At 36.3% G+C, this 18,252-nt stretch overlaps 1 protein-coding gene across 1 annotated transcript; it reads left to right on the forward strand.

The window, feature by feature from the left end:
• Positions 1–1,008: 1,008 nt before the first annotated feature.
• Positions 1,009–17,966, forward strand: brms1 (BRMS1 transcriptional repressor and anoikis regulator). The gene is made up of 11 exons (XM_007242042.4): positions 1,009–1,150; positions 3,031–3,273; positions 3,634–3,724; positions 4,986–5,113; positions 8,349–8,428; positions 8,535–8,631; positions 10,065–10,157; positions 10,390–10,454; positions 11,732–11,771; positions 14,538–14,646; positions 15,631–17,966. The coding sequence occupies exons 2-11, from the start codon at positions 3,060–3,062 to the stop codon at positions 15,746–15,748; spliced, it is 1,035 nt and encodes a 344-aa protein (XP_007242104.2). The 5' UTR covers positions 1,009–1,150; positions 3,031–3,059; the 3' UTR covers positions 15,749–17,966.
• The last annotated feature ends 286 nt before the right edge of the window (positions 17,967–18,252 follow it).

Raw genomic sequence — 18,252 nt, forward strand, 5'->3', positions numbered from 1 at the left:
TAATAGTCAGTGGTAAAAAACACATGAAAACATTTTAAAACTCATGGGTCAGCTCTTGTGCAGGTCCAATAAGTAGCACTATGGATGGGTAGCACAACTCGATACAACACCAGTGTTTTTTTGTGCATTAAACAACCTGGACTCACTGCCATTGCACAAAAGTGTGAATGAAAATTAATTATAATAAACAAAACAATTCTTATAAAAACAATAAAAATACAAAAGCAGTTTGTAATGATCTCTCGTTGCCAAAATTTACCACGATACAGTAATATATGCTATTCAAATATACTAGCAACATCTACTGGGAGTTCTAGGAATATGCTAATTCTGCGAATATGCTCTAATATGGTTTTTCTTTTGTATTTTTACAGTTAAATATACACTAGAGTAGCACACTTTGACAAGGTAGCACAACTACCTTAATAATAATAAATGCAATAACTATTATTTAAAAAATAAAAGGATATGTATATATATATATATTTTTTAATTATTATTTTCCATTTACACTTTTGTGCAATGACAGTGAGTCCATGATCAAAAAGTGTAGGTCAGCGCATGCGCAGTGCCTTTAGGAAGCACGTATCGATGGGTAGCATAACTCGACAGAACACCCCGGCCCTAAATGTTATTAAATCAACAACAGGTGTCAGAAGTTCAGATGTGTAAATGGTGTAATACAGTAGTTGTAGTTTAATTATAATAATAATAGTTAGTTAGTTCTCTTATATTTGTTTCTATACGCGATTAAAATTCATTAAACTGTATTAAAGTATATATAATCTTATTATCCCTGGTTGTCCGGTGTGTAGTCTAGTATTGGCGAAAGGGCAGTTCAGGAACTCCATTCATTTACATCAGGCGGACCTGTTCGCTTACAGTCAGTGCTATTATTGGTCGGTGTGGGGTTACTGTACTCATCGATGACTCACCGCTGCGTAGATTCTGCTCTTTTATTGGACCGCTATATTTTGATGAGGCTTCTGATTGGCCAGCGCGGAAACTGGCCAGTGCGGGGCAGAAACAGACGCAGGACCTGAGGAAGTGGACGAGTAGAAGTTGCCGTAGTTGGCTCGATTTAAATAATTAGGACTATTTAATAGATATTTAATCTGTTGTATGAGTTGAACACGAGCTAAAGCGCGAGGTAAGACTGCTGGACGGCGTTAATTCTGGTTTATAAATGTTTATAAGAGTGTATTTGTGTTGTTAATACTGTTGCTGCCTGCATCAGCAGCAGGCTAATCCCTGTAACTAGGAGCCCACCAACGGTTTCAGCGCTCAGAGAGAGAGACACAGCACAGCTAGTGATAGAGTGACTGACGGGGCAGTGTGGACAGTGATAATTACACCTTTATTACACCTTTACCGGGTTCACACCGAGCTTAAAGAACCCGGGCCGGGACTGGTTCTGTTTTTATTTCGGTGAATAAAGCGCTCTGTTCTCCGTGTTTGGAGCAGAGGAGTATATGTGGCGCTGCTAAGCTGCTAACTTATAACCTAGCTTCTCTGAACACCAAGCCTGGAGCAACTGTCAGCACCAGCTAGGAGGTTACGACCTCTAATAGAGATCAGGTTCACCATACAAGACGTTTAGTGAATGTAGTATAAACATTTAGCTAACGTTAGCACTGTTATGGGTTGGTTTATTCAGCTTGGGAGTCTCTCTAAAGCTAACTGTTTATATGGAGGCAGGAGGTTTTGTTTTGTAAACATTTTGAGTAGTTCTCTGCGGTATGACCAAAAATGCATATCACGGTATTTTTTATCATTTATTATATTTTCTTTTATTTTGTATGAATGGGCTATTATATACAGCTCTGGAAAAAAATAAGAGACCACTTCAGTTTCTGAATCAGTTTCTCTGGTTTCGTTATTTATAGGTAAGTTATATGTTTGAGTAAATGAACATTGGTTAATTTTACTCAAAAAAGATGCAGAGCTTTCAAACCTCAAATAATGCAAAATAAAGTTAATATCCATAAAGTTTTAACAATATAGAAATCAATATTTGGTTGGTGGATAACCCTGGTTTTTAATCACAGTTTTCATGCATCTTGGCATGTTCTTCTCCACCAGTACACAATGCTTTTCTCCACCAGTACACAATGCTTTTCTCCACCAGTACACAATGCTTTTGGATAACTTTTTGCCACTCCTGGTGCAAAAATTCAAGCAGTTCAGCTTGGTTTGATAGCTTGTGATCATCCATCTTCCTCTTGATTATATCCCAGAGTCCTTCAATTTAGTAAAAATCAAAGAAACTCATCATTTTTAAGTGGTCTGGTCTCTTCTTTTTCCAGATCTGTAGGTTTGTGACTTACAAAAAAATACATTTAGTGTGCATTAAAATTGTCCTTTAAGCGAAATGAAAAATTGACGTTTATTGTTGTTTTTCTATTTTACTTGCATAAAAAACACTCATACAGTGAGGAACAGCAGCAGGAGATAAAGTGCTGTTTTCAATTCTCTTAGACAGAACAGCCCTAGACAAGCCCTAGGCTCCACTTGTTATGCTAACTGGCTAGTTCTGCTTCTTTGGCGGTGCTGTTCTACTCTTGCGGTATAGCGGTATGTAAAAAATGCATACCGGTTTTAATTCCCCTCTCTGGTATAGCGCCCAGCACTAATTAAGAGGGATGGTGTTCAGCATTAGTTGAACAGAGTTAGCTAGTTGAGTATTCATAAGCTATCTAGTTATCTGTCTGTAGACACAGGTCACATCCTCTGTCCTCACATTTCAGGTGCAGAATATTCGGTGCATCCCTAGTAAATCTAAATTATTATTTATTTACTCAAATCTAAGAATCAAGATTGCGCTCAGTCATGTAAACCAAATATTTTTCATTTTCCACAAGGATTTCTTCCTTAACCATTCATTCACCATTTTCTGAATGTTACATTTTAAAGCAGTAATTTGCTGTTTTTTTTTGTTTTTTTTTTTTTTCTTTTCATTTTTTGGATTTTTCTTTTGCACCTCTTAGCCTTATAGTAAATTGTACAATTTATGGCTGTTGTTTTTATTAGTTCTTTTTTAGAGGGTTTGTACAGCAGCAATGCCATCCCAGCCTGCTGCCAGAGAACCAGAGGAGGAGATGGATACGGAGGCAGATTCTGAAGTGCCTCACGCTAATGGAGAAATGGAGGAAGAGAGAGAGAGGCAGGCAGGAGAGGCAGAGGAGACAGTGGAGGAGAGCGGCGAGGACCACGACAGTGACCTGGAGGAGAGTGAGGCAGAAGAAGACGAAGAGGAAGATGAGGAGAGTTCAGGTGTGTATAATATGTATATCAAATAATTGCAGCTGAATTGACAGCTCAATGTAGTGACATTTTACTACCCTTGTTCAGTGTTGTGCTGACTACAGACCTCTCCAGACATCTCCTCATTAATAAGTAAATACATAGATAAATAAATAAACATTTAACAATTATTGTTATATTTTGTTGCATTTGTATAACACTGTGTCTCATACCCAGGGTCATTTAATCATTCCAAGACAAAATGATCTCAGATAGGTGTAAAGGGCAGTCTAAACCAATTTCAAGATGGAGTCTATTAATCTAGTGAAATGGAAGGATGAAAAGAGCAAAGATGGAGAGTAGATAAACATTTATGCAATTTTCTCTCAGAGATGGACGATGAAGATTGCGAGAGGAGGAGAATGGAGTGTATAGATGAGATGTCTGACCTGGAAAAGCAGTTTCTGGAACTCAAAGACAAGTAAGAGCACTCTAATTTATATTACATGACACGGTATCAACAAGCACAACAAAAGAAACAAAAAACATTAGAATTAAAAGAAGAAAAGAGACTTTTTGAAAACAAAACCATTATGAGAGTAAACTCAGTAGAACACAGTATAATGTCTCACTGTAATCATATCTGGGCACTTTATAATCTGATTATAATCATATTCCTTCAAGTTTTTGATTATTTAAGCAGTGTTTAAAGGTCTGATTGAATGTTTTTCATTCATTTTTGTGAAAAAGTGCTTGGGTGCTCCTGTTTCTGGTCGTTTTAAATCAGTGGAGGAGTGGGCGGGTAAGAACGACAGGAATTTGGCTCTTACTCGTGAATATTCTTGACAAGCAAACATATCGCCTCTGATTGAAACTGAAGGATCTATATAACAATTTTGTAGCTAAAATATGTTCATACTGCGACTTGATGTGTTAAGAAGTTTGGGTTTTATGTGATTGTTTACATTGCGTCTTTTTCTGTGAGATTTCACCTCTTTTTCAGGTTTTCTATTTTCTGTTTATCCAGCTCTGATGTTCTGCTGCAGTAATCAGATTATAAAGTGCACTCAGTGTCTTTCGGACACTCTGTTTTGCACTAAACTCGGATGTCCAAAATGTAGTAATTAAGTGTTCGGTACATCATGTACTTTGTAAACCCACGCCATGCCACTTTTTATATATTTCAAAGCATTTAATGTCCTCATGAATTTGTAGTTAGTGAATATAACTTCAAACAAGAGATTAGTCTTTCAGTTTTCCCACCTCTGAGTTTTCTTGTATATGTTAATGCATGTTAAAGCATTTCAAACCAGATCTAATTGGGCCTTAAGGGTATGTTTAATTTAAGCTGGTTTTACATATACCCTGCTGTGTATGTGTAGCATGAGTGGTACCCATAGTAACTACATAAACATGAAGCAAAACCCATCAGAAAATACAAAAATGACATGAAAAGGCATTATAAATGCATGAAAATGAATTCTGCAGTTTATAGCCTTCTTTATCATCTCACATGAATACTATATGAGGTTTTCTGGTAGATTTGCAGGCTGTATGTGTTGTTGCAGTAGGGTTTGCAACAGTATGGGATTCTTGTAATATTTTGCTTTCATGATATCACTGTATTTTGTATTTTACAATTTCTGTTATTATCAGTAACCCCTAATGGAATGTAAATAGAAGTCTTTTTTCATTATATAACATGTGAAAGCAGCCCTATATTTCCTTGTGGTTGTGTGTAGGCTGTTTAGGGAAAGGCTCGACCAGGTGAAAGTGAAGCTGGATGAAGTGCTGACAGGAAAGGCAGGGGAGTACCAAGAGCCACTGGCCAACCTGCAGCACAACATGCAGCTACGCACACAAGTGGCAGGTAACACTAATCACAGTCTAATGAACATAAAACTTGCCTCATTTTATTATGAACTAAGTAAGAGGACGTGATCTAGAGTTGCACGGTGTACCGAAGGTTCGATTCTTTTTCGATACTACGTCATCACAAACGATTCGGTTCTTTAGCGTTCGATGCTTTCGATACTGTATATAGCCCAGTCACTAGCTTCAAATGAGTCAATTTAGTAGGCGCGATTTGATTCAGAAAACTGATTCACACCGCAGCAGTCGGTGTGGCAGGATTCAGATAAACTTAGTGTTCTGAACAAATGAATCGATTCACGCGCAAGCCAGCAGAGCAGCAGCGAGTGTAGAATGGCGACGGCTAAAATAACAGATGTCTCTCGTCCGCGACTTGTGGACAAAACGGGCGCGAGGAGTGAAGTGTGGGAAAATAGTCTGAGATGTAGGCATCTGTTTTTTATTTATATTTATATTTTTAAATAAAATAACGAAAATAACGAAAACTGAAAGTGAAACTAAACTACTTTATTTATTAGCGCTGTTTTCACTCCCGCAGTTGTACAGCGGGGGGTGTTGTGCCGATTCTGTCCGCGAAGCGGGAGTCGGATTCAGTAGCGGATTCGGCACAAGCGCGGCGGCACCTCGCGGTCCGCGGTGTTAGTTGTAAGCGCTCGCGCTAGCCGCAAAATACGACAGAAAACACTGAGGGAGCTGCAGACTTATGTGTGGGACTAGAATATGAGCACGAGGAGATAAAAGAGAACCTTTACCTGTGAGTAGCTCACATCAGAACACGCAAATCTCTCACTCTCGCTGTGTCTCTTTCTCTGTGTCTCTCTCTCTCTCTGTGTCTCTCTCTGTCTCTCTCTCTGTCTCTCTCGCACGTGAACGCCTCCGCGTTTGACCTGCAGCACTGTGTTTAGCTGTTCTTAAAATCATTTTAATTAAATAATAGTTCTATGCTTCTATGTTACAGTGTTATTTAACATAATTCTGATCATATTTCGCTCATTCATTTAGCAGACAAGCACCCTGATCTCTACAAAGAGCTGAGAAGTCGACAGGTTAGTGGAGTTAGTCAAGATACACTCTGTCTGTAGCTTTACTAAGATTTACTAGCGACTGCTAGTAAATCACGTTAACACGGAGAGGAGTGTGCAGGAGTTTTGTTTTGGACCCGTGGTTTTCTCTATTTCTCCATTATCCCATTGGCTGTGAAACATGAACTCAAGATGTTCACGTTTTCGCGTTTCCATCGCAAATCTGTGGTCAGGCACGTAGCCTGCTTGATCGTTACACTGAACATGGGCTTATTAAAAATGGTAAACGGTTGATTAATAAAACGGAACAGTGAGTGTTAAAATGAACATAACATTGTAATGTTCTTCTGTCTCTTTATTTTCCTTATTCAGAACTTAACTTCTGCCCGCCCGTCAGGTTCACATAGTCAGGCTACCATTACCTCTGGTTTTAGTTTTAGTTTTTAGGAAGTGTTTAGATAATTATGTTATAGTTAAGGTTATAATAACGAAACTTGTTTTTTGTTCAAATGTTTCATTTTAGAATAAAAACGTTTGCACCGATTGTTCAGTGTTCAATCCAGTTCAGTCAAAAATAAACATTTTATGTTCAGATATTTTTATTGTTTTTTTTTTTTCTTCCAAGTATCGTTTTGGTATCGAGAATCGTGATACTACAGTTGGTATCGGTATCGAAGTCAAAATTTTGGTATTGTGACAACCCTAACGTGATCTACCTCTTATTTGCCAATGACTTTCCATTTAGTAAAGCTAAATATTCAGCCTTAAGGATGTCTTATGTTTTAGCATAAAGTTTAAATAGGTTACTAAACACTTACTAAAAATGTAAAAAAAAAAAACTCTTACTAAATTTCTACCAGAAAAACACTTTTTACAGTTTAAGTTTTTGTATTGAGCTATTTGAATTCACAGCCACAGTGCAGGGTAGAAAAAGTAAGCTATTTTATTTAAATAACCTGTAGACCTGCCCTTTAACATTCCTCTTGGCAAAAGTGTTTCAGTGCATCAGTGTTTCTTCTTTCTTAGTTCGAGGTCATGGACTGCTGCCCTTACGCTCTCCTGTAAAAAGTTTTTACATTTTGAATACATTGTTCTTTCAGTGATTGCAAGGTGTCTTGACCCTGAGGCAGAAAAGTTAGTCTAACAGTGGAATGATGTTCACCCAGGTTTTACCTTTATAGAAAAAGAACTAGTAGTAGTTAGATTTTGTTTGTTTATGATTGTCAATTTGTTAATTAATAGTCCACTTTCTCTATGTAATCAGTGCGGTAAAAGTGTTTACTTATTTTTTTTTTCTCCGCGCTGTGCGTTTACTCATTGTACTAAATAAAAGACACAACAGTACAGTGTTTGGCAGTCTTTCCATCCAATTTCATTTAAGAAATATTGCCATGTACAGTACCAGTCAAAAGTTTTGATGCACCTTTTCAATTAATGTTTTTCTTTATATCTTTATTTCATGTATTTTCTATATTGCAGATTAATAATAAAGACAGGCAAACAATTAAGGGACACATGTGGAATTACTTAGTAAATATAATAAAGTGTTTAACCTCCACATTCCCTTGACCTAAACCTGATCAACTGAGATGGTGATTTGGGATTTGCTAGAGCTTCACAGTGTAAAGGATAAACAGTAACTATTGTTCAGCACCTCCAGAAACTCCTCCAAGATGCTAAGAAAACTTTTCCAGGTGACTCTACCTCATGAAGCCACTAAGAAAATACCAAGACTATTCAAATATGAAACATATTCTGGTTTGTTTAAAATAATTTTAAGTTTCCAAAAAAAAATCTGTATGTGTTCCTGTATATCTTTAATGTCTTTAATAATAAAGTTACAATGTAAAAATTGATATTAAAAGAAAAGAAACACATTGAATGAGAAGAGGTGTGTCCAAACTTTTGACTGGTACTGTATTTACCGTAAATAGTTACATTATAACAAAATTATTTTAATCACCACATCATAATAAAAATAATAATAACAATATAAAAATAATTCATAAAATTCATACTTTCAACAAATGTTCCTGCTTCTTTCGTTGAACTTAAAGCGAGAGAAAATCAACTATTAAAAATAATTCGTTAATATAATAATTATATAAAATGATAACATGTTGATAACATGGCCAAATATAACTGTGGTTAATATACTTTGCTGGAGGGAAAGCTTTGCTGATTGGGCTGTCTTTGTGTTGCTCTGTGTAGGCGTGTACAGAGAACTGTGCCTTCAGGTGATCAGACACAAGCATGAGTGTGAAGTACAAGGAGCAAAACAGCATCTGGAGGTAACACTCTTTAGCAAATGTGGAACACACAGTTACTCATATGTGAAAAGTTATGCTGTGGAAAGTGATGGACTAAAATTAACATATGTTTGGACACGCTCGGCAGAGTGAGAGAACACTCCTGTTTGACGCCATGAAGACGGAACTGCTGGAGAAGATCCGCAGACTAGAGGAAGACAAGCAAAGCGTGGACATCACCTCAGGTGAGCACACACACGTACATTTTCACATCCTGATGCACTAGTGCACAGACGCACAGAAAAAAGACAACCTTGTTAAATATAAATCTGACTGGAATGCTAACTTTAAGGTGCTATATACAGTTTCAGACCAATACTATGTTTGTAAAAATTCAACTTCAAATTTTGTTAAAAAAAAGTCCAGTGTTTCTTACTTAGCCCTGCCTATGTAAATGAGAAACAGGGTGGCTTTGTTTGGAAGTGAAGTGTTCGAGAGATAAAGACATCTCTGAAATAATATCATAAACATAATAAAATAGAAACAAAACTACCATTATTCTAAAGGGTATTATGCTTAAATATTTACTGCTTGCATAGAAACTGCAACCATAATGAGCACTAAAGCCACTTTGCTGAAGTGCAGCATTATACAGAAGTTTAATTTAGTGCTAGCTCTTTCGCCGTTGTACGGTCTATAGAGTGCTGCTTACCCCAGCTAGCACTGCTGGAGCAGTACTAGCATTAGCCGCTAACCTCTCCAAGCGCTAGCTCTTTCGCCATTCAGAGGTAAGTTTTATCAGCCTGTAGCCTGCACATTGCCATGTTAAAACAAGCTACGTGGGACACACTTCTAGCTGATAGTGCCCTGGGTTACCTGAATACTCAGAGTTCCTTAATTCCATGAATTTTACCAGTCTGGTTGTAAGGAGCAGTAAAGCCACTCTGCTGAAGTGCAGAGATATACAGGAGTTTCAGTTTAGTTCTCCAGCAGTATTTGCATTACCCGCTAACCACGCTTTCGTCGTTCAAAGGTGAGTATTATTGGCCTGTAGTTTGAAATTTGGAAATCTAAGCTTACTGTAAACTGAAGTGTAACTGTAAACTCACCTAAATAAACAGTTTTCAGGAGAGAAATCCGTGTAGAATAACATTCAGCACTCGTTTGACTTTAAAAGAAAACATCTTTTTTTTAAGAATTGCAGTTTTGTTTACTTAGCTTAGCTTCACACCTGCTAAATTAGAAGGTGCGACTTATGTATGAAAATAGACCAGAAAATAGACGTTTATTGAAAGTGCCCCTTATATTCTGGTGTGCCTTATAGTGCGAAGAATACGATATATGACACAAATCTATTTGAAAGGCATGAAAAGGAATGAGGATGTTGCTCTTTACCTGCTCAGAAAATGGGTTGCCCACAACACAAATTAATTTGAAGTTGGAACTCTTAAAGGATTAGGTATGTTCATTTTACTGTCGATGTTAGATTCATACAGCAAAGCAAACATAAATGAGTTTATTCTATTAAATGTGTGGTATACCTTTTAAAATTGTTTTAAAAAAAGACAGAGGAAGTTACAGGTATGTAGTTTTCACAAATATGTACAGAGATATAACCAGCCAACTTCTCTCTCTGTCTCTCTCGCTCTCTTTTTCTTTCTCTTTCTGTCTTTCTCAGAGTGGTGGAGTGATGAGGTGAGGATGAAGAAGTGTAAGAGGAGAAGTCACCTTGCGCGCCAAGACAGGAAAAAGAAGGCAGCGCTTGTATCAGGTAATATATTCCCATCTTTCTTCAATCTATTTGCCCCTGTCTGCCTCTTCTGCATGTGTCTGTCCCTCTGCCGCCTTTAAAGCTTTCACCTTGCCTGCCGCCATCCCTCTTTCATTAAGGGTATGTCTGCATTACATTGTTCGCCTCACTCATACTCATTGTACTCTACATGTCCATCTTTCTCTCTCTCTCTCTTTCTCTCTCTCTCTCTCTCTCTCTCTCTCTCTCTCAGGTCCTTACATAGTGTACATGCTGAGGGATATTGATATACTGGAAGACTGGACGGCTATCAAAAAGGTATTCACCTCTCATCCTCACTCAGTCATCCATAATCGCTGATCAGTTAACTTCTTATGTCTGTCCAGCATGTGTATGTATGCGTGAATGTGTTGGGAGTGTTACAGCATGCATATTTATTTACTGATACTCGTGCAGGAATTTGAGGGCGCATTGAATTTAATTCAGTTATTTTTACACTATAAAAATGTACTAATACATAATGCATTGCAATTCACAGTTCTATTAAAAACACTCCTACGCAAAAGTAACACAACCACAAATGTAAGAAAACTCTCCTGTGCTGCAATGCTTTTAGGAAAATGACTTGTTTTTCCTATTTGTGCTTTTGCCAGACTCTGCATTCTTTTTGACAGTTGCCTTCATCCAAAAAATGAAGCAAATAACAGCTTTTTTTACTTCTTTACTTTCACATCATGATGCAAAAAACAAATGTGGGGTTCAATCTTGGACCATTAAAAAAATATATATTTTGCACTCTTCTCCTTTTACATTTTTACTGTGTTTTACAAATAGTATCTTCTTTACAATATAAGTGAAAACGTACATTTTAAATCTGAACTTGTTTGGAAACCTCTTAGATCCATCTGAGGTACTGTATGAACTGAAGCTTGAACTTGACCCTTACCATTTTACCAAGATTTTACCCAGCGCAATTGAGTCTGGCCAGGGAGTCTGTAGGAAGTAAATGCCATGTTTTTTTCCTTTTTTTGTTCTTTGTAAATTAAGCTTAAAAGGTGTGCCATGTTGTCGAATTTGCAATTAGAGTCAGATTTACTTTCTTATTTTGTAGCCCCTTTTTACCTGACCAAACATCTCAGACTGCCTTCATTTAGCTTATTTAGTTCATTTCACCCTAATGTTCTGCCATGAAGACACCTTTAGATTGATGTAGTTGATAGAAAAGGAATAGATTTTAGAAATAAACATATATGTTTCTCTCTCTCTCTCTATATATATATATATAGAAAAAAACACTCCACTAGTCTAAACACAGGCTTTAGTTTCTTTTTTTTTCAGCACTCACAAGGTCAGTGTCACAAACCTGCTTACATTTGCGATAGGAGAAATGCAGATGATTATACAGTATATTCCTTGAGCACTATTAGATTTATCATCCCTTCTTATCATAAATTTTTCTTTTTCTGTTGTTTATTTCCAGGAACAAAATGAAAAAAAAAAAAATCAGAATTCCAGTGTTATCTCAGACTCTTGGACCCGTCTGTACCGATCATGATGATGAATTTTGATTGTTGTATCTTTGTCTTTATCTTCAGGCTAAAGCTGCTCTAATGCCCTTGAAGAAGAAGTCAGATAGTAAGTCCCAGCTTGGCGCATAGCAGTTAATCGATGTGTGTGTGTGTGTGTGTGTGTGTGTGTCTGTGTTAGTGTGTGATGTGTGTATCCCCATCATCCTGTGGCGCCATGCCTCCTAATCTCTAGAAGTCCCTCTCTGTCTCCTCAGGCAGCTGTTTTTATTTCCTAGTGCAGAGGCCAGAGGTCAGCTGAGAGACACGGCTCTAAAAAAAAAATAGCCATAATAAACTCGGCGCAAACCAGCGATGAACTGCAGGCCGGCTCTGATTGTCTCTAATTCATTACATGCGGATAAATTCACTCCCTATCAAAGCTTTAGCCACAAGCCAGGCATATTTTCAGCCGTAATTTGCCTCTTCTAAAAGTCTCAGTGGATATTACGGTTCAAATTAAGACTCGCTCTTTCTCTCTCTCTCTTACTTTTATAGAGAGCCCTGTCTAACTATATAATGCCTTCAGCTGAAAAGAGAGAATCCATATCATGTTTAATTCAAATATCTCATTATCGTTTGCAATTACCTCAGAGGAAAGAGAGTGTGAGTGTGTACGTGTTGAGTTTATGCATCCATTACACGATGTGTCCTCCAAAGCAAATAAGCTGGTGTGTATGTGCACGCAATTACTGAGGGGTGTACTCTGTGAGTTTGGAGACACCCTGTTTTAACATGCCTCGGGCAGCTGCAGAAAATATGCATGCTAACATGTGCTCATTTAGCTTCAAGCTCCAAGTTCAAATGGACAGTTGGAATAGCATTGCTGCTTGTACACAATTGTAAATATAGTATAATCTCAAGTATTCACCCCCCCCCCCCAGACATGTGGACATTTTAGACCTGTTTTAAAATGTGTTTATGTGAAAATAAAAACATTTTACACAAATAAAAATGAAATAAATATTTTTTCTGCTGTTAATGTCACCTTGTCCTACAAATCCTTTCATCTAGGGTATTAAATGGGAGTGCAACTACATAACACATGCACATTTAGAGAAGTAGGGTATTTGTCTAATACTGCCATGCCACAATCATCTAACTGCTGTATGAAATTGCATATTTAAACTGAAATCAGATCAAAATTACATTTATATATTTGTGTGGAGCTTTTTATAAGTAATGTTGTCACAAAGCAGCTCTACAGAAATCCATATATATATATGTGTGTGTGTGTGTGTGTTGTGCAAATGTTTTAGGCACCTGTGGGAATTTCAGTAAAGAAAAAGCTTCTTACCTGTGAAGTAAGTGTTTATTAGCTCAGTAAAACACCAGCATTACAATAAATACAAACAGGAATGTTACAAAAAGCAGAGCTTTACAGCCCTGTTTTCCTTCAAACATCTCCTAATCTCTCCTCATCTGAGTTTAATAGAGTTATTTCTAGTTCTCATCATATCAACACCTGGTTTAGTAAACTGGTTAAACGGAACTGAACATATACACATATATGCTGGCTGAGGAGCATCCAGGAGAAATACACTTTTTTCTTCAGCTTGGCTCACAGGATATAACATAATTAGTTAAAAATGAGAATTCCTTCTTACATTTTACTGTATGTATGTTTATTTGCATCTGTTCAAATCATATGTGCATATGTGGACACTCATATTGCTGAGGTAAATGGAAATGATTTGCTTTGGTGCCTAAAACTTTTGCACAGTACTGTATATATATATATATATATATATATATATATATATATATATATATATATATATATATATATATATAATGTTGTTATGCTGCAGTGTTAGCAGCAGTTAGAGTCCATTAAACATAAATCTGTAATGAAGGGTTGCAGTCTGAGGCATCTTCAGATACAGTAGCTTGATGATAGGCAGATGGTCAGATAGACAGGCACTCATTATCCTAGAGAAAGGAAAATATTTTGAATGAGTTCTATATAAATGTATTATGTACTGAGCAAAGTAACAAAAAACATAGTGTATCTAACAACTCCACCAGATCTGACAATAACTCTCTACCAGAAGGTAACATAGACATGAGAGTACCCTAAAACACTGGCATCTATCTATCTATCCACTCCACCATGCATTTTTAATAAATAATTAGCTTTAGCTGTGATGTGTTTACATATTTACCACATATGTTGATGGCTGATCATTAAAGCTAAAAGAGGAGGTAACTTCATTGCACCAAAATAGAATAGTGTATTAGTATGTATCTAATACATTAAACAACCTATTAAAAGACACTATTAGGAGTGAATTATCAGAGTTCAAGCGAGGCCTGTCACTGAGTGCCAGATTGAATGGATATTCTATTTCTGATGATGTGTGGGTAGTTACCATTCCTTCATCCACAGTGTCACATGTATATCTGTAATATGTCATGTAAGGCATTACCACCCACAGTGGACATTCTATAATCAACATCACCGTAATCTTTTAAAGGGAGGTTGGTTAAATATTTCTGACTATTTCTGATTGTAGCTGTTCCCTCAACTACTGCAGTTTTGCATCATCACAGCTGTCAGAGTCTTTCTGATAAGCAGACAAACTTCAGTAGTTCGTACTCTTCTGACCGATCCAGCTCAAAGCATCACTGTATTTCAGTCACTTTGTTATCTCTCAGAGCTGTAGAAATGCCCGATAGGCATGTTAGCTTTCAAATTAAAGTTTAAAAAAGCTCAAGCTGTCAAAAAGTGGAGGTGTTCCTGTGACAGAGACTGTATGCAAAGCTAGCTCCTTTTATTATACACTTAATTTTTTCTCTTAAACACCAATCTCTTTTATCTCCCTCTCTCTGGCAGGTCGTCAGTTGTCAGTACGATGTGAAGGAGGCACGCTGTTCTATGAGGGAGAGCGATTCTCGAAGGGGAACAGCGTTCTACTGGAAGTCTCTGATGACAGCCCGGCACAGTCAGTATCTCATCTACCCCCTACATCTCTCTCTTTCACTCTCTGTTATTCTCTGGGTAAAGTCTTGTTTAATCTGCAGTAAAACAATGCACTGACACTAATGTTAGATCAGCAGACTTAAATGAGCCGCCACGCTCAGAATTTTAATCATTTCTGACACAGAGCGGGTAAATGTACCCCTGCCGGAAAAGGTTTAACAGGTTTAAAGGGCTTATAGAAGGAAAAACTAAGAGAAAGATTTCTGACTTAAATTGGATAAAAATTAAGTTTAAAATAAGTGAGCAAATAATTCAATAAAATAATAATTTAATGCACCAATAGTAATAAAGTCTTGTAAACCAGTCAATAAAAGCACAGCACATAATGTTTTCTACTAGCACACCATAAAATGTAAATTAGTTGTATTCCTAAACAACCAACAGAGTAGTAAAACTGCATTTGAGCATTTTTTACACCACCAAAGTCACATTCTTACTAGCAACACATTAAAGAACAACATAACAATACAATCTTCAATAAATACATTCTATATCACATTTTAAGTTGTACAGAACAGAGCTTATTCAACTATATTAAAGTGTAACGTCTGAAATTAATATTAGTACTATTATTCCAACAAGGAACTGTTTTATATTAGGTCATGTAATCCTTGCAGTTCAACACTCATTCAAAACAGCCCTGTGAAGGATTGTTAGCCATGACCATGACCTTACAGAGCAGCCTGTCCTTGTGTAAAGCACATAATGTTTCACTAAATTCAGGAGATTTTATGTCATATATTTGTATATAAGATTAAATAGGATAGTGTCTGGATAATGGATATGTAATTACTTATCTAAATGTTAAATATTAGATTTGGACTTTCAAAGACTTTCAAGGTCTTACCGAAAACTTGTTGACTGTTGATATTAAATTAGTATTCTTAACCTTTTTCATGACATTTTTCTTTTTATTCCTCCCCCTCTCTCTTTTTCTCTCTCTCAGGGCAGTAATAACAGCCATCAATGCAAGTGAGATCTGGTTTAAAAGAACAGATGGTAGCAAAACCAAAATCTACGTCTCACAGCTACAGAAAGGCAAATACACCATACGGAAGCCCTAGAGCACGTACATAAACACACACACACAAACACATACAAACACAAACACACACAGACACAAAGAGTATGGTGTACAGAGTTACCTGCCGTGCACGGCAGATGTGTATATGTAGTGATAATACAACTGTGTCTTCCAAACCTCCTGTCAACTACTAATACAGAAATACACTGTTATTCAATTCCTAATGGACTTAAAGTAAGCCAGCCAGCAGAGTTGGTGTCTAATACATAAACACAATATGTTGCTTTGATAGACTGGACTGAATGCCTCACTAGCATGCTTTGCAGAGGCGTCCAAATGAGCAGATAGCGTAACAGCAGCTTCTGTTCTTCAGGACACACAGCGTATGGCACAACAACAGAAACTGCTGAATCACACTGTCCCATAACAGGCATACTCATACCGTACACACACACACACAATGAGTAACCGTGAACTGTAGACCAAATAGAGTTTTGTGATTATGTAAATGATCGCAGACTGAAATGTATACATAGCTTTCCCCCATTACCATGTTCCAAATGAATGGTAAGCAAAAACCCTGTGCCAGATTCACAAAGCTATCCTAAGAAAAAAAATTTGAAAAAATGTTAAGATAAACACTAAGTAGTTAGGTTAATAAGAACAAGCGTCATTCACCAGTGCCTTTCCTTTCCTTTAAAAAAAAGTTTGTTTTTGATAAAAGTCCTATATAAATACATTGGTGAATGTTAAAATTATTGTGATAACTTTGTAAGAAGGTTTTACTAAGAGGAAACTCTCTTCTTAGGAAATTGAATAAGGTTAACATCCCCAAATGAAAATCTTAAAGCAGAAAAATCAGAATCACAAATATTCTCTTAAGAATTTTTGCATTAATTCCTAAACTTTTCCTAAGAGGCTCTTTGTGGTTTTCTTATGTAGCTGATTATGCTGCATTGTACAGCTTACTATAAATGACGAGAAGCACTTTTCTGATTTTCCAAATCAAAGTAAGCATTACCTAAGCCAAACTTCAGTAAACAATAGTTATAAGTGATGGTGGAAGAAACAGAAATCAAATCCTGATTGGGCACTGTTATTTGATAAGATAACATAGAAGGCTATTATTTTTCTCATATAATTTAAGAACAGTTTTGGTTTGAATTATATTACATTAGAAACATTATTATATTAATTTGGCTTTTATAATGTCTTACATTAATGATTTTATGATTTTAGAGGCTTACCCTTACTTTTCATAGTGGAAGACAAGTGTGAAAAAATATTTCAGAACAGCAGTGATGTTTCCATGTTAAAGTAACCCATATTTTAACACTCCCAAATTAGTGAAGAATAATACTTTTCTCCAAAAACAGCATCCTTAGCTCTGTCCTCAGTTTAAATAAATTTAATCAGTATTTAATTAGTATTTATTTTTACCCCATGAAGCAGACACTACTTTCACTTCTGGTCAGATTGCTGAGAACTGTCTTTAATACAAAAATATATTAACCTATGTAATATGAAAACATAGAGGTAGCACTTTATATGTTTTACATGTTCTTTGTACTTATTAAGCTCAGCAGAAAATAATAAAATATTTTTCCTTACGGGCCAATTTGATCCACAACGTGACAAAAGGTTTAAGAGAAAAGTAAAACATAAGTTAGTGACTTACTTAAGTGAATGAAGTTAAAAAACACACCCAAGAAAAATTTCTTTCTTAATACAGTTTTGTGAATCTGGCTCCTGGTTTACATTTCCTGTGAACGTTTTCACATATTGTGCACTAAATGCATATACACTGTATCCACAATATAGTTTTAAAAATATTTCTTTAAAGTACACTAAAGATTTAGAGACGGCCTCTATGACTGCATTCACATGCTGAATATTGCTTTATAGTGTAGTATTGCAGCCCGTTGGTGTAAGTTGCCCTTTTTCCTGTAATAGAAGGCCAGGTTTGCAGTGTGTCTCTGAACAGCGTAGTTTAAACTAGAGCAGCTTCTACTGACGGCACGAAACGACCCGCGCCTCTCATTAAGAACGATTGCACTTCAGAAGAAGGAGAATATTTGTGATGAATATTTCAGATTTTTTTTTTTTAGCTTATTTTAATAAGACTTATTGAGTGCAAAGAGTATTTATATACGTTTGTACACTGATTTGGAATCAGAGGGTGCTTTTACAACTTATTTAAAAAGTGTTTTAATATAATCATGTATTTATAACAGTGAATAAATAAAATCTGTTCTTTTATTAAATTGTTTAAATGTTTTTTTTTATATAATTTGTTAAAAGGGTATAAAGTAAAAAAATGTAAGCACAGATTATTTTGTTCATTAACCTACCATATTTCTACATGACTTATCACATAGGAAGCTTATGAGAGATGGTCTCACATGTCCAGTAGGTGGAGAAATGGCCATATTTTGTAGGTGCATGTCCTCATATTGCCATTAGATGGCACTAGCATTATTGCAGGGTTTTAGTCACTATATTTAGCCTGTACATGCAGAATAGTGGTGTATATTTTTCCCACTT

This window comes from Astyanax mexicanus, chromosome 8 (genome assembly GCF_023375975.1).
Source record: "Astyanax mexicanus isolate ESR-SI-001 chromosome 8, AstMex3_surface, whole genome shotgun sequence".
NCBI lineage: Eukaryota > Metazoa > Chordata > Actinopteri > Characiformes > Acestrorhamphidae > Astyanax > Astyanax mexicanus.